This window comes from Ananas comosus, linkage group 12 (genome assembly GCF_001540865.1).
Source record: "Ananas comosus cultivar F153 linkage group 12, ASM154086v1, whole genome shotgun sequence".
NCBI lineage: Eukaryota > Viridiplantae > Streptophyta > Magnoliopsida > Poales > Bromeliaceae > Ananas > Ananas comosus.
In genome coordinates, this window is record NC_033632.1 from 4,249,806 (window position 1) to 4,276,643 (window position 26,838).

At 35.1% G+C, this 26,838-nt stretch overlaps 4 protein-coding genes and 1 non-coding gene across 7 annotated transcripts; 2 read left to right on the plus strand and 3 right to left on the minus strand.

Moving 5' to 3' along the window:
- On the plus strand, positions 1,804 to 2,964 carry LOC109718693. 2 transcript variants are annotated; one of them, XM_020245060.1, is made up of 3 exons: positions 1,804 to 2,044; positions 2,179 to 2,303; positions 2,599 to 2,964. In XM_020245060.1, the coding sequence occupies exons 1-3, from the start codon at positions 1,901 to 1,903 to the stop codon at positions 2,696 to 2,698; spliced, it is 369 nt and encodes a 122-aa protein (XP_020100649.1). In that variant the 5' UTR covers positions 1,804 to 1,900; the 3' UTR covers positions 2,699 to 2,964. The 2 variants fall into 2 exon arrangements, with proteins under 2 accessions (XP_020100649.1, XP_020100648.1); XM_020245059.1 differs by having other exon boundaries at positions 2,735 to 2,964.
- Positions 3,295 to 14,183, minus strand: LOC109718369 (1-phosphatidylinositol-3-phosphate 5-kinase FAB1B-like). The gene is made up of 11 exons (XM_020244570.1): positions 13,082 to 14,183; positions 11,876 to 12,619; positions 11,317 to 11,470; positions 10,341 to 10,685; positions 8,743 to 9,531; positions 8,075 to 8,406; positions 7,732 to 7,855; positions 7,191 to 7,349; positions 5,363 to 6,817; positions 4,426 to 4,692; positions 3,295 to 3,919 (listed from the first exon to the last, which is right to left on the minus strand). The coding sequence occupies exons 1-11, from the start codon at positions 13,648 to 13,650 to the stop codon at positions 3,593 to 3,595; spliced, it is 5,265 nt and encodes a 1,754-aa protein (XP_020100159.1). The 5' UTR covers positions 13,651 to 14,183; the 3' UTR covers positions 3,295 to 3,592.
- On the minus strand, positions 15,296 to 18,472 carry LOC109718370. The gene is made up of 2 exons (XM_020244571.1): positions 18,154 to 18,472; positions 15,296 to 15,828 (listed from the first exon to the last, which is right to left on the minus strand). The coding sequence occupies exons 1-2, from the start codon at positions 18,397 to 18,399 to the stop codon at positions 15,445 to 15,447; spliced, it is 630 nt and encodes a 209-aa protein (XP_020100160.1). The 5' UTR covers positions 18,400 to 18,472; the 3' UTR covers positions 15,296 to 15,444.
- TRNAP-AGG lies at positions 20,506 to 20,577 on the plus strand. Its single transcript has one exon. It is a non-coding gene; the product is annotated as a tRNA-Pro (tRNA).
- On the minus strand, positions 23,042 to 25,917 carry LOC109718975 (mitochondrial inner membrane protease subunit 1). Of its 2 annotated transcripts, XM_020245491.1 has the most exons (5): positions 25,670 to 25,915; positions 25,367 to 25,591; positions 25,152 to 25,262; positions 23,765 to 23,821; positions 23,042 to 23,678 (listed from the first exon to the last, which is right to left on the minus strand). In XM_020245491.1, exons 1-4 carry the CDS (start codon positions 25,772 to 25,774, stop codon positions 23,777 to 23,779), a joined length of 486 nt encoding a protein of 161 aa, XP_020101080.1. In that variant the 5' UTR covers positions 25,775 to 25,915; the 3' UTR covers positions 23,042 to 23,678; positions 23,765 to 23,776. The 2 variants fall into 2 exon arrangements, with proteins under 2 accessions (XP_020101080.1, XP_020101081.1); XM_020245492.1 differs by having other exon boundaries at positions 23,042 to 23,821; positions 25,670 to 25,917.

Here is a 26,838-nt window from a genome sequence, read left to right on the forward strand (position 1 = left end):
ACAACCCCTTAACTATATCTATAAAAATAAATAATATATTTAAATTTTAAAGTTAAAATATCGTTAACTAATCTAAAACAAACAAATTGAAATGTTGGACAGTAAATCTAAAATAGTCAATAGTTCAAGTATTATATATTTTTACCTTCTTCTTCAAGAGCAAATTAGGCTAATTCTCTAGTGTCCTCATATTTTAAGGGATGCATGCACAATAATATTGTCACTTAGTCCAAAATATTATAGCACAGTTATTAGTTATGTAAAAACCCAGCCTTACATATCCATGCACCATGGGCTCAACATCCAATGTGGGACTATTCCAAGTCCTGGAGTGTTACATTAGGAGTGTGATCAAAATTTTAGAACGAATATTATTTTCACCCTTAATTCATTTTTTTCAGAATAAGATAAGTCACTTGATAGGTGAAATATGTTATCCAATCAAATAATGTATAGCAAGATCTTTTAAGAAAAAAAAAATTAAACTTCCCACTCAATATCATACTAGAAATTTTTTATACCGAATAAGTGACATCCAAACAGAACCTAATTATTTTTAGTAATATCTTATACAAATATAAAAACTTTAAAGCTTGTGATAAACAAAAAAGAGATCCCAAAGATTACAAGAAAAAACTTTAATTTAAAATTTCTGACAATGCTAGGAGGAGAACCTATCGGGAGTCCAGTATTATTGAAACAACACTTTATCAAACAACTGTGCCCTATATTTGGGCCAAACACGACATGTGTGTTTACCTCAAAATTTGGAGATGTCGACTTACTTGAGACAGTAAGATTCAAATGCTATAAAAAAATATAGAGAGATAATTAAGACATGGAGAGAAGAGCAAATGTGTTTTTGGTAATTTAGCCAATATTTTCTTGGCTATATATTATATGCTTAATTCACAACATGGATAATAACAAATGGGGCCAAATTATATGCTTAATTCACTACATGGATAATAATGAAGCAAATGGGAACACTATAATATAGAGAGCATCTAATACCACCCTTCATAAGTTGTCTATGTTTGATGTTACACTGCCGAAAGTAGGCAAAATCATGCTATTCCCCACAAAAAAAAAAAGAAAAAAAAGTTTGGTAGAATCATGTCCATTGCATCTATACAATAATGACTTTTGGAATAGTTTCTTCCAAAAAATAGCTTTTAGGTGTTTGAAAAATAAATAGTTGAAAATTTTTGCTGTAATAAGAAGCTAAAGAAATTTTTCAACCCAAGAAGACAGGCAAACTTCTGCTTTAGCTACCACGAAAAGTTGCTACAAGTATTTCAACAAGGAAAAAAAAATATTCATGTCCTTTCAAATAACGCTGCTAAAACTTTTGTAGATACTCAAACCGTCTACAGACACACTAATAAGTGTTATCGAGAATGTGACTAGCAAAATGCTAAATTGCCATGGTTCATGTACAACTTTTTTTTTTTTCCACCATGGCTAAGATTTCAAACATTTGTGTTCGCAGATTCTGAACTTATTTCAAGATAATCATAAACAAAGTGCATCAAAATAGATGCCTCTTATTCCACAAGCTTCTATCATTTGATGTTTTCATATTGGGCACTTACATTATCCCACCACTTTGTATTATGTCACAATAGGTTGTGGGATGCAACAAAGAAACCACTAGATTACAAGAATAATATTAACTAAGAGAAAGGATAAAACACATTAGACAAAGAGGGACCACTTAATTGCAGATAATATATGGGGGTACATTTGTAAATATGTATGTATCTATCTTAACACACTTCTACTATAAACCTAATACTTAATCTTTGATCATAGAACAAATCAATCACTCTCCCTTCCAAACACTCCATATCCTCAAATAATTATTTTCCTTTTTTGTTTCTCTTTGAACTTTGTTTCCATGGCTATTAGATGCTCCACCCCAAGTGCTTTCACCCCAAGAAAGGATTCAAAAACTATGATCAAAGCATTCAAGCTCCACAGTGTTCATACACAACGCAATAAAGCAAATGATTCGATCAAACATTTTGCAGTGACTAACAAGGTATGCTTCTTTTTCCTATTCTATGTGTGTTTGTTAATAGCAGAAAAGAGATGTTATTATGATTCGAACAAAAAAAAAAAAAAGAGATAAAAATCATAAAATAGAAGTTCTAAATAATTCGATGCCTGTAACAGGTTTTCGAAAACCAACAGATGGGAATAGTATGCTACAGAGACAAGCACGGGGAAGTAATTTGCGAAGGATTCGACGAAGGTCCTCGATTAAGCAGAGAAAATTCAGGAGGAGATAATCATCAAAGGTAAAACAACATTCGAATATTATAAAAGTAGATGCAACAATCAATCGATTTTAGGGACATAATGTAACTTTAATTTTGTTTTCTTTTCGCACTGGGGATGCTCAACCTTTGAGAGTGGTTTCAGTTTGATCCGCGACCATTTAATTGTTACAGATACAATTGAGTTCCTCACCCCCACATTTCATAATATTATCCTTTTGGTTAAAATTTGTTTTTGCAAAATGGATAGAAATATGAACATAATATTTCCATCCAATTTGATTAAGAATCTTTCTGAACATGATACATGATACAGTTGCAATGAAATGAGAAGGCGAAGGGACCGAACTGTAAAAATTGAAAGATTGAGAACAAAACCAAAACCTCTGAAAAAAGGCAAGGGATATTCAATTTAATTGGCCCTTTTTCTTTTTTTGCTTTTGATGGATCGGAGAGCCTCAGATTTCAGAATGCCAGATGGAGAAATTGCCTCAAATATTAGACGCCGATTTTCAATCTACACAGAGTGCAGCTGTCCAAAGGAAGAATTAAAAACTCCAAATATTTAAATTTGAATTACTATGTGTTGTATGTGAATAGCCCAAGTTGTCTCTAGTAATATAATGAGAGCAAAAAGGTTATATGTTTTTCCTAATCATTGTATGAAACTGATCATTTCTCATGTCATAAAGTGTATGCAAGGTTTTGTAGAATATCTACAAAATAAAAGCCAATTTCACATGAAAAATATGTTGATTCATTGTTTCCAAGCATAAACTAGATTAAAATATGCACAAATGTCATGTGTGTTGCAAATTATTGAAAACAACTGACAGCCAAATATGTTTGGAAGATATTGCTGGCTCCAAATGAATTTGTATCAAATTTTCCGAAGTTCATGAAACAAATGTTGAATTTCAAAAGGATTTGGTGACTACAGCAAAAAGAAAAAAAAAGAAAAAGAATCATTTACCTTGCTCAATCAGCTTATAAGCAACTGTAAGAAGCTGAATTTTGATTATTTGAAGTTCATACCACATAATTACTACACTTTATTCATGATATAAATTTCCATGTGTATGTATGGCATTTAGTTAACACTATTCTTATGCTTTAAACATACATAAATAGGATTTCTCAACCTTCAAAATTGAGATACATATAAAGGAGGGCAAAAAGAATGGAAAGATAGGGCTATGAAACAAAATTGAAAGAATGAAAGAGAAATTGAAGAGGAAAAAAAGAGCTATATGAAGAAAGCCCCTAAAATGTGGGCCTTTCCATAAATATCAAAAATTTACAGAAGCATCTTACGATGTTATGGCAGTGTCCTCCTCATTATCTCGGTCACTTTTAGTCTCTGATTTGCTAGGTAAGATTGACGGAGGCGACCACTGATCCGGGACCACGAGAAAATATGCCGACATGGCTTTTCTGAACCGTTTTTTGTACTGTTTTGGAGAAATTACAGTTGGGGAGACATTTTTGGGGCCTCCTAAAATACCAGAAGCTTTGACCCATGTTTCGAGATGCTTGTCCCATGTATATTGTCTCATAAAATCGATGATTCCTAACACAAGTTCGTGCTTCTCATCGTCGACTCCAACCAGTAGAGAGTAATCCATTACGTCGACCGACTGCAATAGCAATTGGCACAAAAAATAAAAAGAATATTAGAGACATAAAAAGATTATGAACCGTTATTTTTAATTTGCAACCTTCCAGAATTATCAATTTATGTAAATATCCCTGCGAAGTATAAATTTACTTTCAGAAGTTTAATTTCTTAGATATGTACCAATGGCCCACTATTACTTTGTTGATTCCCCAACTTAAGATAAGGGTATTTTTGTAAGACGTTAGACCATTGAGGGCAATATGCAAATATTCAGAGCTTTTTGAAGTTTTGTAAATATCCAGACTTTATAAAGGCATATACATCGATATATGATTTTACGGAAAAACAAATGTAAAGACTCATTTTAAAATTTAAATGCAGTACAACTCCGCTCCTACAGAAACACATATTAAGTATTGTGCCAACAGATAGCTGAGCAGAAACATCAAAGAAGCAATGTCATTTAAGAAATTTTGCTGAGTCTGACAGAGTGACTAGTTTATGACGGAGAAAATCAATTCTTACTGCAAGGAATGCTGTGTCGTTCCAAACAGCTCTCTCCAGAAGCCGTTTTGCCTTGTTCCCTACAAAGATCGGGGAAGTAGGCATTGATTCTATCAAGTTCTGATCGAGAAGGACTTTGTTGTTACCGCTTGAGTCGGGATTATATCGTGACCTCGAAGAGCCCTTTAAGTCGTAGAGCCTCGTCACGTGCCGCCCAAACAAAAGGTTTTCCATAACCAGAACGTCCATTCTCGATTCTTTCCCACCTTTCATGTTTTTGGACGTTACCTGGAATGATGAAAACAAGAAAATGGGTTATGACTTTGTCAACTTGAAGATGCACATTTTAGCGCAATAGAGTTATTGAAAATGTGAGAAGAAAACAGTCAGAAAAATGAAACAGGAACACAATAAATAAATTATTTGGTCGGAAACGTGAATTGTGCATATACTTGTTCTGATGCAAACTATTAAAATGCCCTTTTTCATGGAAATTTATAGGAGTCAGGGAAATCAAGTTATACAGCATTTCAGCTACTAAGTACGAAGAAGTAACTTTTTCCTATATCATGTTGGTGTCCTTTGTTTTCAACTGTAATGATCTACTTTTCCTATAAATTCTAACTTAAGATGACACGCTTACTTCTTAGATAGAAAATTTTGTGCTATATTAAATTAATTTCCACTCTATAAGTGAACTCGATAATAGTTTGAGGTAATGCAGCAACCTTGACAAAATCAAGGCCTATTCAATGTTGAAGAATTAGTATATCGCAAAGCATTATTGTCATCAACTTAGACATGTTCTGGGGGTAAACAGAATGTAATTAGTTTATCTAGAGTTATTCTACACCATTAATCAAAAAGAATCTTCAAACATCAAAACACTAATCGACAAAGGTATGAAACAAATTGAGAAAGCAGTTTGGTAGATGAAAATTCTAAAAGCATATGCTACCTGATATATTCCGACAATCTTTGCCAAGCATGTAGGACTCCCCGTACCAATCGACTCGGAGAGGTACTTAAAATACTCAGGACCAAACTTAATAAAAGATTCTAATTCCGTTTTTGTGACCTGCTTTATGATAAACCTATCATCCAAAGATTTCGCAAAGAACACATTGCTCTTCCCACCCTGAGCTCCCCATTTCTTGCAACGACTGAGAGACCTAATAAAATCAACCTCAGATGGACAACAAGTCCTCCTCAAATTGTCAAAGTGCTTCGCGTAGTAACAAGTCACACTATGCTTTACCTTCCCGTGAATTCCTTCGTCCATAAAAGAAACCCGAACATGCATTGCTTTTGTGTATCCTAGTAGGTCCGATCCTACAGAGCCCTCTATGGTCCCGAAACTTCTGGAAGATTCAGAGAGCTCGTCAACTGATTGTGATTGAAGAAAATTCCCCAAATCATTACTTGCCACAGATAATAAAGCATCGGCCCCGTCTTTCATTCTATCCCTCTCATCCGATAATTGAATATGGTATTCATGAGAGGACAGCGCATAAGAAATTATACTACTTGGCTCATCATCATAGATTGCAATAATGGTATCATTGACTCCTACAGGAAGAAGAAATCTTGGCCCATTTTTGTGTTCTAACTCCTGGAAAAAGGAAAAATACACAGGAGTGTATTTACTGAGAGCATTAAACCTGAGAGTACCCAAATTCTTGTTCAACAAACGATTAAAATGAAAAAATGGCATCCCAATCCAACTAGAGAAGTCCTCTGCACTGTCTCCCAGCTTGGAAAGCAAAACAGAGGTGAACGACTGAGTCAATTCAGTACCACTTTGTTCTTCTAAATTCTCTGAAAGTGATTTCCCAGCAGCTGCAGCATCTCCAGACAACGAAGAATCCAAAATAATCGCATCGGCCAGAGTTATGTTACTTTCACCTGTCCATTTCGCATCGAAGGCATCGGATAAATTTGCCATAATTGGAAAGTTCCCATCTGAGAGGGTTCGCCGAGCTGGGAGAACAGATACTAAAGGAACTGATTGCTCGCCCACACTAACACTAGTAGCGAGGCTATTTTTCCTTTCTATTCCTTGTAAAGAATCGAATTCTGTCACTTTCGACCAAATTACATCACGATGATTATTATCATTATTATCCTCAGTTTTCTTACTCTCAAAAATAACATCATCACCATTAAGACAATTTTGTGTTTCTCTTGCAATATTTGTCTCTACTAGTTTCTCGGCATTCCCCATTTTGTCCTTATCTCTGTGAGGAAAATTACTCAGCGTATCCTGAAGACTATTGTTAATTCTGGCGGAGAATATTAATCGTTGATCCCATAAATATGAATGGAAGAATAACTGCCTCCTTAACTTATTAACCTCCAGAATGTCGATGACTGGTTCCCCCTCCTCCTTTTTCAGTATTGCGTGCATTGAATCCTAAGAATGAAGGAGAATTATCAGGAGAGATGAGGGTCCAAAATTGGAAAAGCCATATTGAGGAAAACAGTATAAGTCTCTTCCAATTTTACAATTTCAGTTAATACATATGTCTTTTGCAAGTTTAGACTAAAATAAGGAGTATCATTTCATGGTTCGAAATGCGCATGTTGATAAGTATGGTGCCATGGTAGATTCTTCGGAATGTTAGTTACGAGTATTCCAGTCTGTGAAATGAGGTTTTAACTGAAAGTTGCAAGCATTTAAAGAAAAAAAAAAGAAGTGGGGAAGAAATTGCAAATACATGAAAAGTAGATTTCTTTGCAAACTCCCAGAAGGAATAGAAGGAGAGAAAAATGAAAGTGACACAAACCTCAAATTCTGCCTTCTCCTTTCGGAGCAATTCTTCCAGTTCAACAACATGCTGCCTAAATTCTGTAACTTCTGAGCCACCATTGAGAGTCTGTTTTTCCACAACTTGGCACAGAGCATTTTGTATTTCATTGAAAAGAAGTTTTGCCCTATCAGCAACCTGTTATAATTAGTCGAAATAGTTAATCTACGGAGGATTACAGAAAAAGTGATACAGTATTTACACCTGTAACCATAGAGGCATAGACGTTTCTAGTGAATGTGATCTACTTTCATTATGAGGTTTCTTGCTAAAAGAGGCACCTTCTTCATGAGTTTACAACTTTGGTCCATTTCTTTTTGTTTTTGCAAACTTTATGGCCAGATTTAATGCCGCTGGTCGACAATGTGATGAATTTATGTATTCACTATCTCGGTGAGGGACATTTCGACCCATGAAAATATATTTCAGACCAAAGATCCAAAATGAAAAAAAAAAAAGAAGGGACAGAATTGCAAAATCAAAATCTCAGACTATCTTGGCATTATTTTAGGCAATGTACCTCATTTGCTTCTTTCTCTATCCACTCCTGATGCTGATAATTAAAATCAAGTTTATGAGGTGGAAGATAAACAGAATGAACATTGATAGGTGCATAACGGAAGCATGCGACCATTTTCCCAAACCTGATCATGCAAGAACGGAAATATTAGAGAAGAACATACATGCATACCCTGTAAAATTAGCATCGACACATACCAGTAAAATTGATGAATTGTATATGAAAATTCCAATATTACCGGGGTCATATATAAACAATAATTTTAGACGTGAAAGTCTCTATCAAAATACTATATCCTGGGAGGAAAATTGAACACAGGAAGTCTCATTGTGAAAAGTAATACCCATAGAATCGGAGGCAGTCTCTGTGAAGAGAATGGCCGCAGCTAGCTACCCTACTTGCTGCAGCATGATTTGAAAAGCTAAGCTCCAAGAATTTACCAAAAGACAAACCCCAAGCAGCATCGGACATAACTACCCTTCGGGTTGCTGGGGGAAATCCATTACTACGACGACATCGTAAACACCTGTGCCACATCCAGATTTTTCCATCTCGTTCTCCTGGCAATGGAAAATCTGGAAGCTTCCTAACTGATATTGTCAGGCTGCCTTGGTGATGTGTGTAGCAATGAACGTGGGCTTCTGATGGCATTTCACATGAATGGCACCGATAACTCTAACATGGAAAAGTAGCTAGCGTCAGTCGGAAAAAAGCAGGTAAGTGCCTGTTTGGCCTAGCTTTTGAGGTTGCTTTTCTACCCCCAAAACAGGAGTTTCTAGAAACTATTTGGAAACAAAACATTTGGAGATTTTATTGTGGCAAGAACATGTAATTAGCTTTTGAATATAAAAGTAGGAGCTCCAATTTGAAGTTTCTACTTCTACTCCAGTGAGAAGCTGATGTTAGAGATTCTTCAAAAAGCTCTAATGAAATAGCAATTCTGCAGAAGCTCTAGATGACAAACTGGCCTTAGATGGGTACGAAAAATTTGAAGGGAAAAAAAATGATAACCTGATCAAACAGATGATCACGCAAAAATCTCCCCAAAGGCTTGTCAAAGTTGCCATAGTACTTAATTCGAAAGAGTTGTAAACGTTCGCAGACCGTCCCCTTCCACACACATCGTGTGGATGAGGAAACCAAAATGCTCTGATGATCGGAAGGCGGCTGGATCTCTTCCTTTATGGATTTTTCATGCCTTTGATCAACTTCTTGCCTTGAAGTTGGTGAATTGGTCAATTCAACTTGCTCCTCTGCCACACGGTCGCTCTCTAGATGCGTTCCATTGATCAAATTGCCTCCATTCTCTTGAGAATCTCCAAATCTTAATTTACTTTTCTCTTTAATGACCTGAGATTCAGGGGAGGACTTGGAGACTAACCCTAATGTACAAGAAGAAGATATAGATGGTGTATTTTGAGGTCCCACAACACACTCATTAGAAGATTCTTTAATATTGGAGCTACAGTTTCCAGAGGATAACTGTGATTTTCCCATTATATTAGCAGACTTTGATGCTGAGGAGTTATTTGATGAATTGGGTATTTGAGAACTACTTTCCTGAATTTCCTTAGTAGGGATAGTGAAATCAGGTATAGTGGAGATGGATCTGTCAATGCTCGAAGGCTTATCAGGTAGTGCAACGGCTATTGGAGATTTCAATGGAAGTTCTGGTAAAGAGGCACCTTCATCAGCAAGAAACGATGTTTCCAAAGCCAAGTGATAAGCCGCAAAAATCCCATACTGGACTATATGTTTGACTTTTTTCAGCTCGTTGATGTTACCGCCCCTAAGTAAAACCTAAAATAACCAAATGCATAACATTGTGTAAAATTGCTGAAGGATCAATCAACTGGAAAAAAAAAATCAAAATAAATGAAGAAAAAAAAGTGGGAAAATATGAAATTAGCTCCAGAAGCTGCACCAAGTAGTGTGTGAATAAGAAAAATTAAAAAACAATGGCTGTGAAATGCAATCTTTTGAAAATAATTATTCGATTTTCATGTCAAGAATCTTCAAGGAGTCATAGCCAAAACCCGTAAAAATTCAGAGACAAGTCACCATGCTGACATGAAATAGAAAATTCTTAAAAGTTCAACAAACAGTGCAGATGACAAGATAAAGCAGTTTCATTTCCTTTTTCCCAGAGAAGATGGAGTATATTATTTTCACCTTGTAAATACATGGCAATCTCAGTAATTTTCTCACATAAGGATAAATTGTGAACATAAAAACAAAGAACTGATTGAACTAAACAGACTATTATTCATTTTGAAAGTTCTTGAGATTAACCTCCAAAACACAATTGGTACTTCTACACAAATTTCCCAGCAATTATCTCTTCACATATATCCCTGTAAAATCTGTCTTTTCATATATACCCCTCTAAGTCACAATGTCTGGCAGGAAAAAGAAAACATTATCCATCAAGTAGGTTTGTAGAAAGAGGTACTCAGAAGAGGGCCTTTTGTAACTAAACGGGCGTATGTCTGACAAAATTCAGTTTTTGAAGAGCAAATATGACAGTTCAGATGTTGCAGATTACACACAAGCGTATATATTAGGTAGGAAGAATCATAGCAGCAGAGGATAACATATTGATCACTTACCGTGCAACCCAACGGTTTAGGACATCCTTCGAAAAACATCAAAGTCTTCAGTGTTTTCTTGGGTCCTTGACCTCCAATCTCATGATGCTCGGCAAATTTATCCACATGAAACAACTCGCAGTGCCCTAGCTTCTGAGTTGATAGATGATCAATAGAAGGAACTATCTGAGCACCAGTGCATCGAGCTATACGCTCCAATATGGGCCTTTTGATATTCAAAACAAGTGAAATATTCTTTTCAAGAAGTAAATCCTGGGCGAAGCGAGACACTGTTTTCTCTACAAGAAGTATGTCAGGTTGGTAAGCAGCTATCTTTGCAACTGCCATTTTCAAATGATCCATTTCCTGGAAAACCATGCATAGTGTCCTAAGTAAGCCAATAAAGTAAGCGCAAGATCATCTATGACTTGTTTGGGCTGGCTTGAGCTTCTGCAGAAGTGCTGTTGAGTACAGCTATTGCGAAGATTACAAAATTTTCACAACTAAATAACAAAAGACACCCACATATTTTTCCCCCGTCTACATAAACTGGTACTTTATTGAACAATTCATCAAACTCATTACATTTTTTTCTTTTTTTTCCAATAACTACAACTCATGTCATCTACTACCTTGTTTTCCTGCTGTTTTGCCTCCATGAACAATGATTATCCTAAATTTTTGGGTGTACTAGAGACAAGTAAAATGCAAGATTGGATTTGAAAGAGGAGATAATGGGGATAGAGTCAAAACTGTAAGGTTGGTTTCTTGCATCTTGATATCCTTTCCAAAAGTTTTCTACTGCAGCAGAAGCAGAAGCTTCAAATTCAAGCTTTTACTTTTGGCATTTAGAAGGTCATTTCGGCTTCTTTCCATGGGAAAAGCTTCAGATATCTTTTGTGTGCCAAATGTTTAGTTATAGCATTTCCAAGTAGAGAAGCATTTCACAAAGCCAGGCCAAACTAACACTAAAAAAGCGGATGATAGGTCAAAATACCTGTTGGAGCAAAGTATCAAAACTAGAGAGAAGATTTGTCACACGTTGGTACTCAAGAGCTCCTCCAAGAACTAGAAACCGAGGTTTCCCTATCCTTGATGCCATACGTCGATTAGCCATATTCTTCTTACATACAACACCTTTCACAATCATGCTAAGGCAAGAAAAATTAGCAAATATGAGATATGCAGCCGGATTGATTTTATATGCAACTAATTGAAAAAAAAAATAAACATGGAAAACAATAGAGCATCATCCAATCGACTTCGAACTTTAACGAGGACAAACCAAATCAGGATTTAGAACAGAACCTAATTCTACTTCTTTTTCTTACAGAAAAAAGGCGATGAAAATTGAAATGTATGAAACCACTCTACTATTGTGATTTTTACATTCCCACCCCAAAAATTTTAAACCTAATTTTACCCCCATTAATTTATGAACAGGGTGTTAGATATTTATTGGTACACCAATCATGAAGAGGAAGTGTTGATATCTTGCACTTTGAAAATAGACCAAACAATTTTAACAAGTAAATTAACATAAAGAAAAAACTTACCTTTCATTGCGTTGTCCACAAGCTAAGCACTTGACTTTAACATAACCGCCAGGATCCATTCCGCCACCCGTACTCATATCTGGCTTGAGGAAATTTGCAGCTTCCCAGGATAAAGACGAGATAATCTCCAACCAACTTCCCTTCTCATCTTCTTCACCGATGGACATGTTCTCAACTTGTAATAATTGAGCTATCAAAGCCCTAAAATGCCCATATACAACATTTTTCATCGCCTTCGTATTTTCTTCGCTAGATCGATCTCGATCACTAATTTCTTCACTGCCAAAGCTATTTGCTGGACAAAGACGACCCCACTCTCCTGCATTATCGTCATTATCATCATCGTCAGATAGAATAACTTCTCTCTCATCTTCTTCATCTTCCGGCTCGGGAGGAAGCCATATAAGTCCATTATTCTCATAGTCAATAGGCTCCAGATCCGGACATTCCGCTCCATATATGGAAGAGGAAGCATCACAAGAGTAGTTATTAACGGATTCAACTTCATCCTCAAACTTGTTGTCATCAGCTAGAGGGCTGCTAAATTCTGTGTCATTTAATGGAGAGGAAATCTCATTGGAGACTATATTTTCCTCAGAACTATGCTTTATGATAGTCTCGTAACATGGGTCGAGGTCATAAAATTCCACTTGATTATAGTAGTCATTAACTTGCTGGAAATACCGTGCTTCGAAATCAGAATTGTACACTTCACACTCTCCATAATTATCATCATATTCACTCCTGCATTGAAATGAAAAATGAAGCACAGTAAATTAACTCATCTTTTCCTTGTTGTACAATAATATTCACAACATTCATTTTGCATGAATATACATCTTAAATGTATAAAAATCCAAAAACAAGCATAGAAACACTGTTAACATGCTTTACACCAATAGACAAGTTTGCAATTGCACAAACTTCAAAACCATTCTTTTAGAAACTAAACAAAAAGAACATCACTTTATCTTATGTTTTAAGAGTCAACATGGGACCGTTGGATTCTCTGCACAAGAGTTGTTTAAATAATGTAGTCTGAAGAAGAGCTAACAGCTTCTTTCACTACAGTCCCCACAATAACCTGTCACTACAGCAGGAGAAGCAGAAGCTTCAAATCGCAAAAGCTAATTTTAGCTTCCTAGCGTAAAAAAAGCTCGAGATTTCTCGCAATTACCACAATGACATAGCAAGTTTAAGACATACCTGTTCATGCAATAGACGAATTGATCCAAAGAGGTAGAATCTTTTCCCTCAATGGCAACCTGCTTACCGAGACAATGTTTGACCTCACAAGATAGATCAGGACTAGAGCCAGAAATGTGTGGCACATTCTCATAACCTCTAATTAAGTGAGACCCAAGAATGGTGCTAGGGCCGGTGGACTTTGTACTATCCAAACTCAATGCAGAAAGTGAAGGACTAACACAATCCACAATTCCCTTCTGAATTGCCGACATCTCTTGCTCCCATCTCTTAAAGCAGAAGTTGCAAACCCTGATCCTCTCCACCTCTTCCCTCCTACCCTTTGGATCCTTATAACACAAAACTGGGACAGAGTTTGCCGTGCACTTCCCGCAAAAAATCCGCCCGCAGTGGCGGCAATGGTGCCTCCGGTTGAAGAGAGTGAACTGGGCATCGCACTCGTAGCAAACCCGGCAGCTGTGGTCGGGCATCCAGAAGTCCGTCGACACATTGGACGGTTCGGATCGACGAGGCATCCATGACCTCAATGTACTAATTAAAACAGAGAATGCTCTATCAAGGCTTTCCATCAAAGATGGAGCCTTCAAAAAAAACACATTACTTTAAATTCCCATCATCTCCCTCACACCAAATGAAGACGATACAGCAAAAGCCCAAGCAAGAATCAAATTGCACCAATTTGAGGTTGAGAAACTTGCACAAGGCGACATTTTGATGAACATTATACCAAAATTTCTAGTAACCAGCATCATATTTCCACCAAATTACAATTTTTATCAACTCTTTTGGGCCAATTTCCTTTGATTTCACATTCCACCAACTCAATAATAAATGATGAATATACCCAAAAAATAAAAAATAAGCACATCATTCATATAGACCCAGCATCAAACAGTTGATGTGCATGAACAAAACCCAAATTACCTTCCGTTCCGCCGATTCGACCAAAATCCGAACAATTCGGCGAAATTAGAACAATCTCAATTTGTGCCCATTGAAGAATCCCACAATTTTCCTCCTTTTTTTTTCCCCCTTTTTTCTCTTTTTTTACGGAAAAAATTAAGACCCTTGAAATGAGAATTTAGAACAGAATAAGCGGAAATAACGCTTAACGATCCAACACCGGTAACGGTTCCTTTTCGTTCTCTTTTTCTCCATTTTTTTCACACCGCTACTCTCTAAAGAAAATAATTACAACGTCATCCCTACGAAATATTTTATAATTTTGGGACCAGAATTATACATATACAAAGATCAGCACCCGGGAAATTCAAGTTCTATTTTAAATTAAATAATGTTGGTTCAAACATCCTATGATTCTCGAAACACTCTAATAACTCATTAAAAACTGTTTAATTTATACATCCTCACTAAAAACTCAACAATTATAGGCATATTTTCAGAATTTAACAAATTTTGAGCACAAAGAGTGGTTTAAAAATGTTATGTGTCTAAACATTGAGGGGTTTTTTGTCATTTAAAATTCTTCATAAAGCAAAATTAAATGTTTGGTGTACCCGAAGTCAAAGTAGGTCAAACACGTGCTTCGAATTTTAAATTTTCTCTATTTTTCTAAATTTGATAATATAGGAAAAAGATTTTTTTTTTCTTTTTAACTCAGACTTTTTTGTTAAATGCATTATTCCTATCAGATCAGGATGAGAATAAAATAATTTGATCAAATTTGACTTCTTTTAACTTTAAATTTTCTCTATTTTATTGTGATCTTTTTTTGTCGAGTGAGTAATTTTGCAAAATTTATAATCTTATAAAATTTTCAAAACCTTGTTATTCGAACTTTTACGATTTTAATTTATATACCACCGATAATTTTACTGCAAAAGAAAAGTTTTTTGAATGTAGAATTTTTGAATGTTTACAATTTAGATTCCTGCTCTATTTAGTCTACAATCTACTGAAAAAATTTTCAACTGAAGAATTAGAAACATTAAATAAAATTGAAGCCTTGGCTTTTAGGACTTGAAACTTGGGAGTCTTTTGATCTACATTATATCATCAATTAATATGAGAGTTAGTTTAGTCTCAATAGTAATTCTCTTTTAAATTTAACTATTTTGAACACTTGTTGAGGGGCATCCTAGCTATCTTTAGAGGTGGTTGAGAGGACCATTCATTGCTTAGAATAGATTTACTCAAAAAAGTTGCTCACGAGTCACGAATGAATTTGAAAGAAAAAAAAAAAAAAAAGAAAAATCCCCCTGAAGCATAACAATCAGCAGCTCGAGAATTCAAACAATTAGCAAAATTATTCACCTTTTCTCAAGTACAAATTATTTTACAAGTGATTAATTTAGAATTTACACACTGCACAGAACAATCACATTATCAGGATATAGGCTTTTTCATGTTTTTCCACTATTTCCAGCAGATGAACTCATCATTAGAACACTTCCTCTATAACTTGTAGCTCCAAGATTGCAACCAAATCCCTCTAAGGTTTCAGAATTCGATGAGATATCTGGATCCTCGCTACCCCAAAGGACGAATTCTGAATTTTGTAGCAGATTGCCCGAGGCGATCCTCGCATCTCTGAAGGGCGGGAGGCACTTCTCCTTTGCGAACTCAATACAGGCTTCTTTGGACGCCGCGAGACATAAAGCCATCTCACGCTCTTCGCACCGCTCTCTATCTGCAAAATCTGCCGCTGAATTCCCGAATAGGATCTTCCACCATGGAGGCCTGCATTTGTTGGAGGCAGTGATTGAGCACCCAACTCGCGCACCAGCCTGTTGAATGAGAGATGAAATTGAGTAATACAAGAGTGTAAATTTATCGAAATAATCAAGAGTGTCGTAAGAAGTGAGAAAAAAATGATAAAAATCATGCAGTAATTAGAATTTACAAGTCAATCGAACTCTCCTGCATATTGTGATAAACTTGGAAGTAGGTCTAGGAGGGGTGGTGTTGCTACTGCAAGCTCCACTATTCAAGAATCAGGATTACAATTTTGAGCTCGTCCACAGACATGCACACATGCACGCAGGTCCGCCTGTTCGTGCATGCAGGCTAGTGCGTGCGCATGCGCGCACACAGCTATGAGCTGTTTCAACAGATTTATACCAAAAACCCAAGTGTTTATATTTGATTTTGAAACTTTGAACTTAAGGGTGAAAGAGCAACATAGTACACGAGAGAAAAAGAGAGGGACTAGAAAAGAAACGGAGTTTTAATTCAACAGAAGTATGCAGCAGGTTTTAAACAAGATCATTCGTCAAACAGAGAAAAAAATGAATTTTTTTTTTATATATAATCCTATCAATTTTTACAATTATAAAAATAATCTTCTAAAAAAAATAATTATAAAAATAAATTTATAAATGCGGTGAATCATTCACCGCTTTCATAACTCTATTNTAAAAAAAATAATTATAAAAATAAATTTATAAATGCGGTGAATCATTCACCGCTTTCATAACTCTATTTAAAACAAAAGTTATTTTAAATGCGGTGAATCATTCACCGCTTTCATAACTCTACTTAAAATTAAAAGTTATTTTAAAAGCGGTGAATTATTTACCGCTTTCTCTCTCCATAAAAAAAATTGACGAATGCGGTGAACCATTCACCACTTTCACCACCTACAGAGACTATATTTACAAATAAAATTTTATCATATCTAATTTTAAAATAAAGTTTTTGAAGAAGACTAAATTACTAAAATCTCCGAAAAAAAAAATCAATTTATCAAGTGAATTAAGATCTTAAAATGCTTAGATTTGCATTAATACCAACATAGACAAAAAAAAAAAAAAAAAAAAAAAAAACGAATCAAGATCATCTGTTATTTGATTTAGTAGGGTTGGAGCTAAGAAGAAGTAACTTCAGCATACAAATAAGAATAGTCTCGTACTCTCCCTATATACACCTTCTTTTTATTCATTTTCCTGATTGTTTTACATAACATGACAAATCAAGAAAAACAGAGTAATTTAATGGATTGTAGCGCACTTGTCAAACCCGACTACTAATGCTCAGCAGCCGAGAGCTGGTTTTTGCGCTCTTTTCATCTGTGCAGCTGATAAACTTACTGACTGGCAATACTAGAGCCACACAGCTCGGCCAGCTGCAGAAATAAAATTGAAACACAAAGAATTTAAGGAAAGGAAAATTCAAAAAGCTTAGTCCTCATCCGATGGTGTTTCTTTTTTTTTTTGCTCCTTTTTAATAACAATTCTATGCGATGGACATGCGTTGGCGGATGACGAGTTGCTCGTAATCTACACATCTGTAGGGTTTAATTGGCACATGAGACAGAAACAATGTAGTACATTTTCTCATTCCGTGTGTTTCTTTCGAAGAACATGCCCTTCCTCATCCGGCCAAGGCACACTGCGAGCTAACAAACAAAGACAAGATACAGAAGTTCATGCGCCGATGTCTCTGATCATACAATTTGTGTTTAAAAGGAAAGCTTTTTCTTTTTTTTTAAAAAAAAAGGACCAAAAAACAACAATGTTACTAAACTAGAGTTATAGTCTAAGTGGGAATGAAAAGGATATAGCAAGCACCGAACTTGTCAATTATAACATGAACACATGCATCAAAAACTCAAAAAAAAAAAAAAAATCTTCTTTTCTGTTTTTCTTTTTTCTGGATAAAATCACAAGAGCCCACCAATTTTTCCCATTGCAATTTGGCACAAATGAACCCACAAGCTATACTCCGATTGCAAATTTGGGCAACATATCATACATGGTGAAATCAAAATATATATAAAAGAACTCCCTGATTACCTAACGTTACCAAGTTTAATTTGATGCAAAAAAAAAAAAAACAAATTTGGCCCACAAATTTTAAATTGGCGTATGGTTAGTGAGATCCATAGCAAGAAATTGGAAGGGAGAAAAGGTTGGTGAGTTAACTTTGCATCAGATTAAAGACAAGCTAGTGGGTCAAAATGTAAATTACCAAAAAAAGTTGAAGTTTTCACGATTTGAACTCTTTTTTCATCCAAAAACAGAAGCATTTAACTCGGGGTTTTCCATTTTCTCCAGCTAGGGTTTGAAGCGATTAGGGTTTTGGAGAGGGAGAGGGGGAGACAACGAACGAACCTCGCACTGCTCCCGGACCTTGGACTCCGCGGCGCGATAAGCCAATCTCCAGCTCCGGGCGTCGCGGAAGGCGAGGACGAAGGGCCCCGCGGCCGGGTCGTCGTCGGCGGCGGCGGCGACGGGGCCGCGCAGGAGCGGGAGCGGCGGGTCGAAGGGGACGACGGTGGCCGAGGCCGAGTACTCCTCCGCGCCCTCCCCCCGCATCGCCTCCGCCTCCTCCTCCTCCTCCTCGTCGCCTTTCGCCATTAATGGAGAAGGGGAAGGTGCGGAGGACGAGGACGAGGACGAGGTGGCGGCGAATTGGGGTTAGAGAAGGCGCAGTAGAGAGCGTCGTCGAAAAGGCCACATTTTTACTCTTTCATAGGGACATAACAAGGGTAAAATGTATGGATAGTTCCTCTAATATATCGATATTGCTATTCGGTACCTTTTATTTTCTCTCTCTCTCTCTCTCTCTCTTTTTTCCTTCACAGGGTGTTTGAGTTTTTGAAATATTTATCTTAGAAAACAATTTTTTGGCTAAAAAAATATTTTTAAAGTTTTTAAAATTTTATAAAATATAGTATTTTTGTTTTAAAAAATAATTTTTTATAAATTTTTGAGGAACCAAATTTTCTTTTTTTGTGTGTGACTGTATGATTTGACTTATTTATTTTATGATGTTGTGGGCTTGATACATGCGATCCAAATTTAACACTATAACAGAATTTTAATTCGAGATCTAATTGCTGACTCCATGTAACTAATTATTAGGCTATAAAGGTTTTCAACATTAGTTTAATTCGTTTATTTCAATCTACTCGAGTGTAAAAATATACATGTGCATGTGCGATTAATCTTTCTAATATTGTTTTTATTTTTAAAAAAAAGAGTATCAGTATACTATCAGTTTTATGTTTTTAGAAATAAGCTTAGTCAAATATGTGAAACAATCAAACTTCAAAATTAGAACTTTAAATACCAACCATAAAACCTTTTTCTTTTTGTGTTAAGGACAGTTTAAAATCTCTCTAATACTGTTAATTGTGCTTTGTCTTTTTTATATTTAAGATGGTAAGATTAAAGAGAGAGAGAGAGAGAGAGAGATTATGATTCTTACTTTAAGCTTCATTGTAGTTGCCTATGTCAAAACTCACACACAAAAAATGGCTAAATTACAGAAAATTATCTTATAAATATTTGATTCTTTATATTTTTTTGGAAAACTTCAAAAATCTCTCCTGTGGTTTCGTAGTTTCTCACTTTGCTTCCCTGTGGTTTACAATGTATCAATTTGCTTCCCTTTGCTTTCTTTTTTCTCTTTTTCTTATCAATTTCATTATTTTTTTCTTAAATCAGTGATAAAGTTAAAATTAAAGGGTACTAAGTTGAATATTTGATAAATCTAGATGAGTATCTGAAGTTTTTTGTATATAATTTAATAAAATATTAACGAAAAAACTACCGAAAAGATAAAAACAAAACCACAGGGGACAATTTGATACATTTTAAACCACAGGGCGGCAAAGTGAGAAACTACAAAACTAGGGGGGGAGGGGTTGAAATTTTTCTTTTTTTTTCTAACTTTTAAAAATTTATATTTTATCTTTTCAATATTTCAAGTTATTGCATTTAGCCCTCCTCTATCAGGATGCCATCATTATACTGTTTATTTCTTATAATTTATATTAAAAATATCATTCAAAATCATAGAAATATATTAAAATTTTCTTACATAAAGAAGGGTAATTTAGTTATTTTGCTCTCTCCATTAACGTCGTATCCCTTTAAAAATATTTGTAAAATTTTAAAAAAGTAAAATATAAATTTTTAAAAGTCAAAAAGAAAAAAAATGAAAAAAAAACAGATATTTATAATAAAATTTCCTGTATTTTAGCCCAAAAAAAAAAGTCTATATGTTAATATCCAAAAAGCCAAGAGCACTAGTCCCATTTGTAAACACATAAAATTATGGGCACAAATGGATCTGAATTGGTGGAGCTTCCGTCCAGATTCGTCCTGAATAGGGCTGTAAGTGAGAACTAAAAGGATATAAAAAAATAATCCGTTCTGAATCCGTCTCAATTCACAAAATAAATGGAGTTACAGGTGGAAGACCCTTTCTTCTTTTAATCGCTCCACGCTCGATTCGTCTGAAGTAGAACGATAAGTGGAAACCAAAAATAAAATTAAAATTAACACATCTCAAATCTGTCCCGACACGATAATATTACCGAGCAGGAGTTAGGGACCCCTTCCGTTTCCAAATCTACCCCGTCTGCATCCCTACACAAAATAAATCCTCTTACACTAAGCTTGAAGGGTTACAAAAAATTAAAATATATTTTAAATAATGTAAAATTTTTAACAAAAGGGCATTTGGTCTAGTGGTATGATTCTCGCTTAGGGTGCGAGAGGTCCCGAGTTCAATTCTCGGAATGCCCCCCTAATCTTTTTATTTACACTTTTATAAGTAAAGCTACTATGTTTTTCATATTAGTTAGTTTTGGGAGGAAATAAACCAAACCAAATTTATCTTAATTGCAAACTATTTTGAATTGGTTATGCAACTGTTTAAAATTTTAATTTTATTATCTAATTTTTTTAATTTCTTTTATTGGAGTTAGTTATTAATATTTTGGACTTCAAAATTGAAGCTTTTTATTTATTTTTATGAATTTATAATGGCAAAATTAGTATAAAATATACTAAACTTGTAAAGATAAATGATGCATTTAAATTTTGAAGTCAAGATATCATTGACTAACTGAAATCAAATAAATTGAAAGATTTAATAGCAAAATTAAAATTTTAAAAAAATAGATAGTCAATTTAAAATGATTTATAGTTTAAATAATTCTAAACATTTCCCCCCCTTTTTTTTTTATCGTGAATCCTGACATTTGGTAACAGAGTAGAAAATATAAGGCCTTCTTTGATATTATCATTATTAGTTTCTATTTTTTTTTCTAAACATTAATTACGCTTCTAAATATAATAGAGTTATAGTTGAAGTTCATACATTTTAGAGTTTGTCAAGAAATATTAAAAACTTCAAAATATTATTTTTAGTAAAAATGTATAGAACTTATCTAATCTGTAAATTATTTTGAATCGACTATCCAACCTTTCCAAATTTTAATTTTATTATTCAATCTTTCAATTTATTTAAAGGAAAACTTCAAAAACCCTCCTTGTGGTTTTAATTTTTTTCACTTTAGTACCCTGTGGTTTAAAATGTATCAAGTTAGTACCCTGTGGTTTCTCACTTTATCACTTTAGTATAGTTTTAGGTACAGGTTTAGGTATAAGCAGCCCAAAGATAAAAAATATAGGTATAGGCTTAAGTATAAGTATAGGTAGTTTATATAGGCAAAGTAAGCCCAAGCCTAAGCCTATTTTAAAGCTTATAGGTATGAGTAACTGTAGGGATTGGTTGGTAGTTCGATAATCAGTCGAAAACGATCTATGTCAGTCACGATCCGACGCTGCTGCTACAGTCTTCCATATAAGAAAACTATTTCATATTTTCACTGTTTTTTTTCTTCTTCTTCTATTATTGTATGTTTTAAATAGATTTTATACGTAATAAAACTTTGTCGATAGTCCAGAAAGTTTTAAAATTAAAATAATAGATTAAAAAATTAAATAAACTAAACTCAATCAGCTGTCATGAAAACTGGAATTTTAAATTCCACTAATAAACTTAATTATTTAAATATTAACGTTCTTAATGTATTTTAAATGATTAAGTTAGACATTTCTATTTGTTGCGTAAATTTAAAATTTCAATTTTACCCCGATCAACTGAATTTAATTTATTTCCTTTTTGAAGTTTTTGGGAGGTCACCAAAGTGTAAAAAAGTAAAATCATGGTATATCAAATTTCACATAGTTCAATCATGGAACACCAAAGAGTGAAATAGTGAAATCATGGGACACCAAATTTCACATAGTTCAATCATAGGACACCAAAACGTGAAATAGTGAAATCATGGGACACTAAAGTGTGAAATAGTGAAATCATGGGATACCAAATTTTTTGGTGTCCCATAATTGAACTATGTTTTAATTTTGGTGTACCATGATTTCACTATTTCACGTTTTGGTGTCCCNATATATATATATATATATATATATATATATATATATATATATATAGAATTGAGCCCCTATGCTTTTAAAAGTACCAAGTCATTGGTGCTTGTAAGTTTTTAGCCCTTGGATTAATAGATATATGGTTAGAATGATGTGGGCCCCCTTGGGTTAAGTGGGTGGTTGTTTGAATAGTATAATCTAATGGATAAAAATGATCAAAGTCATAGATCTAACGGTAAAAAATTCACAAGCACCAAGTGCTTGGTGCTTTTACAAACACCATAGCCGGACTATATATATATATATATAAACTTGATTTTATATTTGAATTTATATTTTAAAAATTTGGATTTAATATAATATATTTTAAAATATTGAAAATAAAAATAATTGTTTCGGGTTCAAATTTTCGGATTTGGGCTCGGGTTTTGAATTTTTGGTCGGGTTTGGGTTTGGATATGAATTTTTAAAATCCGTCGAGTTCGGATTCGGGTTCGGGTCTCGGGTTTGGAGTCGGGTTCGAGTTCGAGTTTTTAAAAACCCAACCCGTTGACATCTCTACGGTTGGCATCCAAGGTTCCAAGTTTGAGGTATAATTATTTCACACTTCTCGAACATCACATCCTCACAAATAATAATGAATTTGAACCACATTGGTAGCAAACAATCATGCTATTTCACTGTGTTCATGACAATTTTTCCTTCTCCAAAAAGAGAATAACATTTATCATTACTTTGTTGGCGATACTCTTCACAATCAAAACAAATAACTGAAACTTACTATCACTTCAGTCAATCACAAAGAATTAAATTAACAGGGAAAAACAAATCAATACCAAAACTCTCTACTTCAGAATAACAAGTCCAAACTGATACTGTTACCCCAAAAAACAAAAAAGGAAGAAGCAAAAGTAAAGATTATACATTACAATCATACAGTTTCAATCAGAAAAAAAGAGAGAAAAAATAAATTAACCTGATGAAGGTACAGCATAGAAGCATGTCACAGACTCTTAGCCCTTTAGATTAAAGACCAAACCGCGATTGGAAAATTTTCTTGTTCACAAGATTCTTGTCGGAAAATTAGAATCAATGAGAAATAATCGATCAGGGGATAGATCCAAGCCCCAACCTTGATTGATACCCGACCTTTGGGTTCGATGAGACGAATTCTGGCGGGGGGTAACGAAAGAGACAATTGAAATAAAACGCAACAAAAACACAAGAGCTTGTTTGGGCTGAAGGGAGGTGCATCAAGCTATCGCAACTTTGCCGTACATAAATTAGAAAGAAAAGGTTACAGTCACTAAAGAAACTTCATGTCAAAGCAGGACTCATTGCAAAAACAAGGTCTGTCGGTCCTGCCTGCGGTGATTGTAAGATAGCAGCAATTATACCAACATACATGTTTGTATATGGCACTAATAGAAGCAAATTGGCAAAATGAGCTGTGCAAATGGAAGAATTAGAATAGATAATGACCAACAAGAAGCCTGAAGCAAATTAATAATACACTAAAGAACTTGGGGATTACCTTTCTACCGAGCTACGCCTTTTGACCGATAAATCCAAAACTTTCTGGTGGCCAGATCTGGACAAGACAACGACTAAATAATGTCAGAAGGGGTAAAGAAAAAAACCCACAAATCGTAAGATGACACACCGTAAATAACCAGATATGCAAGAAACACTATGACCTATGTGGTAGTAGAAAATGAAGTTGAAATGCTTATGCCAAGCACAAGGAATAAGCATAAGAAGATTGAAGAACAAACATTATAAAATTAGTCCAACTGCAATGCAAAATGCTACAGAAATTCCAAGCATTTGGAATTAAAATCGACTCAAAGTTCTCTTAGAAAATTCAATTGGCTCTTCTAAACCTTGTTCAACAGAATGACTTTTTGTACACTCACTTTAGCATGCATTCTAACCACAAATCCCAAATTCAGGTTTTAAGTGGTAGATGTGGTATAATTGCCAGCAGTCACTTATGTCTTCTTTTTTCACCAGGTGGACTATAAGAACTTGGCGGTACTGCGTCAAGCTTTGTCTTGACAAAACAACAATGTAAGCCATTAGGAATACTTGTGGAATGGCAACAGGCTTAGACAATAGATGGAACAATAAAATGCTCATTAAGAAAACAAATAAAGAACTGCACAATATTGCTAAGTTTCTTATTCTTGCTAATTAAATTGGAGTCTAGCACATTCTAAGGATTAAGCCCGTTATGCTTTTTGAAATGCTCATTATAGTCAGACGAGCTACCAGAATTATATCCACGGAGATCAAAGAGAGGAATATCGTAGCAATAGAATACGGACAACATTGAGAGCATCATCTCCTATGACTAAATTACAAATAACAGACATACACTCAATAGCAAAGCTTGTCTTATGGACATAAGAAATGAAAGCAACAACATACAGATATAAGAGAACTCTAACAATGAGCCAACTTAAAATCAACTAAGTCACTAGGATTGTTTAGCCACCAAACTCTTCTACACCCACTAGTAACACTTTGACGCTCCTTAAAACTCTAGTTTCAGATTCTCAAGTAAATGAAGAAAATCTGTCACTACCCAAAAAGCAATACATCTTCTCTAAACTTCAAAATATGGAAGTTTGTTTTGCACTTCTAAACATCCGTCCTTACGCTTACCGTCCAACTTCAATATTCAAGAAAAACACCCCTTTTTAGTCTCATGGTGGCTAAATCAAATGAAATGGGTGATTTAAACATTATCTACATCATGACCAGCACATCAAATCATGTTCTAAACGAACGACGAAACTTAAATTTCATTCTTCCACATCAAATTGAGCTATCAAACCCACATAATACCAATTAACACTGAATCAAAAGCAATAAGCTGGTAACAACAACATAATCGATTCAAAAGGAGTCCTCTTTACCCTACAAAAGATCCTGCCCTGTATCAATCCATACGGCACCGGCCCGAACTGCCTCGAATCCCTTGAAGCATAAATGTTATCCCCCTGCACCCAAACATGCCCTTTGGGCACCTGCAAAAGAAACAATCCAAAATTATCACCAAAAAAACTAGTCAAAATCCAAACTTTTAGCCGAAAAATCACAAGATCGATCGATCGATTGAAACATAGCGCACCACCGCGGTCTTGGACTCGTCGCCCTTGGCGGGATCGACGAGGTAGGTCACGGCGTCGCCCTCGAGCCCCATGATCCGCTTGGCGACGGTCTTCCTAGGGTTTTCCGGGGACAGGAGGAGGACGACGTCCCCCACGGCGACGGAGCCCCACCGCGCGGTGATCCGGTCCACGGCCACCACGTCGCCGGTGAGGTTCATGGTCGGGAGCATGCTTGGGCCCAGCACCTGTATATGACGATGACGTCCTCTTAGAGAGAGAGAGAGAGAGAGAGAGAGAGAGGGAAAAGGGGAGGGGGAGAGTACGAAGGCGACGCCGCAGAGGTGGGCGTTGACGACGTGGACGGCGCAGAGGGTCTTGGCGAGAGCGGCGCCGCCGAAGACGGCGGCGGCGCGGCTCCCGAGGGACATCGGCGGCGGCGGCGGCGGCGGCGGCCGAGGGGCGGGTGGTGGTGTATGTCGCCGGGGGTGGAATTTGGTTGTGAACGGAGTGCGGGTACTATAGAGAAGTAAAATTGCAGGAAACCCCTTCGAGTGTCTCGTAATTAGTATTTCAAATTTTTCGACGATACAAGAAAGAGATTTGCGAACATGGAATGATGGAAGCGCTCATATATATAGATAAGTAAAAAAACTTATAAAAATTACGTAAACTAGACCATTTAGTTTAGAGTAAACTTTAAATACCATCACTGTAGTTTTGCATATTCTCATTTTAATATCTTACGATTTAAAGTGCATCAAATTAGTATCTCGTGATTTTATTTTTCTCTTTTCACCCGCTCCTCCGTTAATATTTTGTTAAATTATATACAAAAAACTTCAGATACTCCACCTAGGTTTATCTAATATGCACTTTAGTACTCTTTAGTTTTAACTTTGTAACTGATTTAACGAAAAAAATTAATGGAATAGATAATAAGAAGAGAAAAATAAAACAACGGGTACTAAATTGATATACTTTAAACCACAGAGTATTAAAGTGAGAAACTGTGAAACCACATGGGTGATATTTAAAGTATTTTCTTTGATTATCTATCCAAATTTTCAAAATTTTTATTTTACAGTCCAATCTTTTAATTTGATTAGTTTAAGCTACGCGACAACACTTTAACTTTAAAATTTAAATTATTACTTATTTTAATAAATTTATAGTTACAAGAATTATATAAAATATATTAATTAAACCTTTAAAACTAATGATGTATTCAAATTTCAAAGTTACTTGTCGTTGAATGACTCAAATCAAAAAAATTTAAAAATAAATAATAAAATTAAAATTTTAAAAAATTAGATAGTCAAAAGGAAAATAATTAAAGTTCGATTAAGTTTTATACGTATACACTATATTAGTATTTTAAATAAGTCTAAAATTTACAAAAAAAAAGATAGAATTTGGTATAAATTTTTTCAGAAGTAAGTTCACAGGCGGTGCTAGTTAACTCATTTTAAAGTTTATCTGTATAAACTTTATT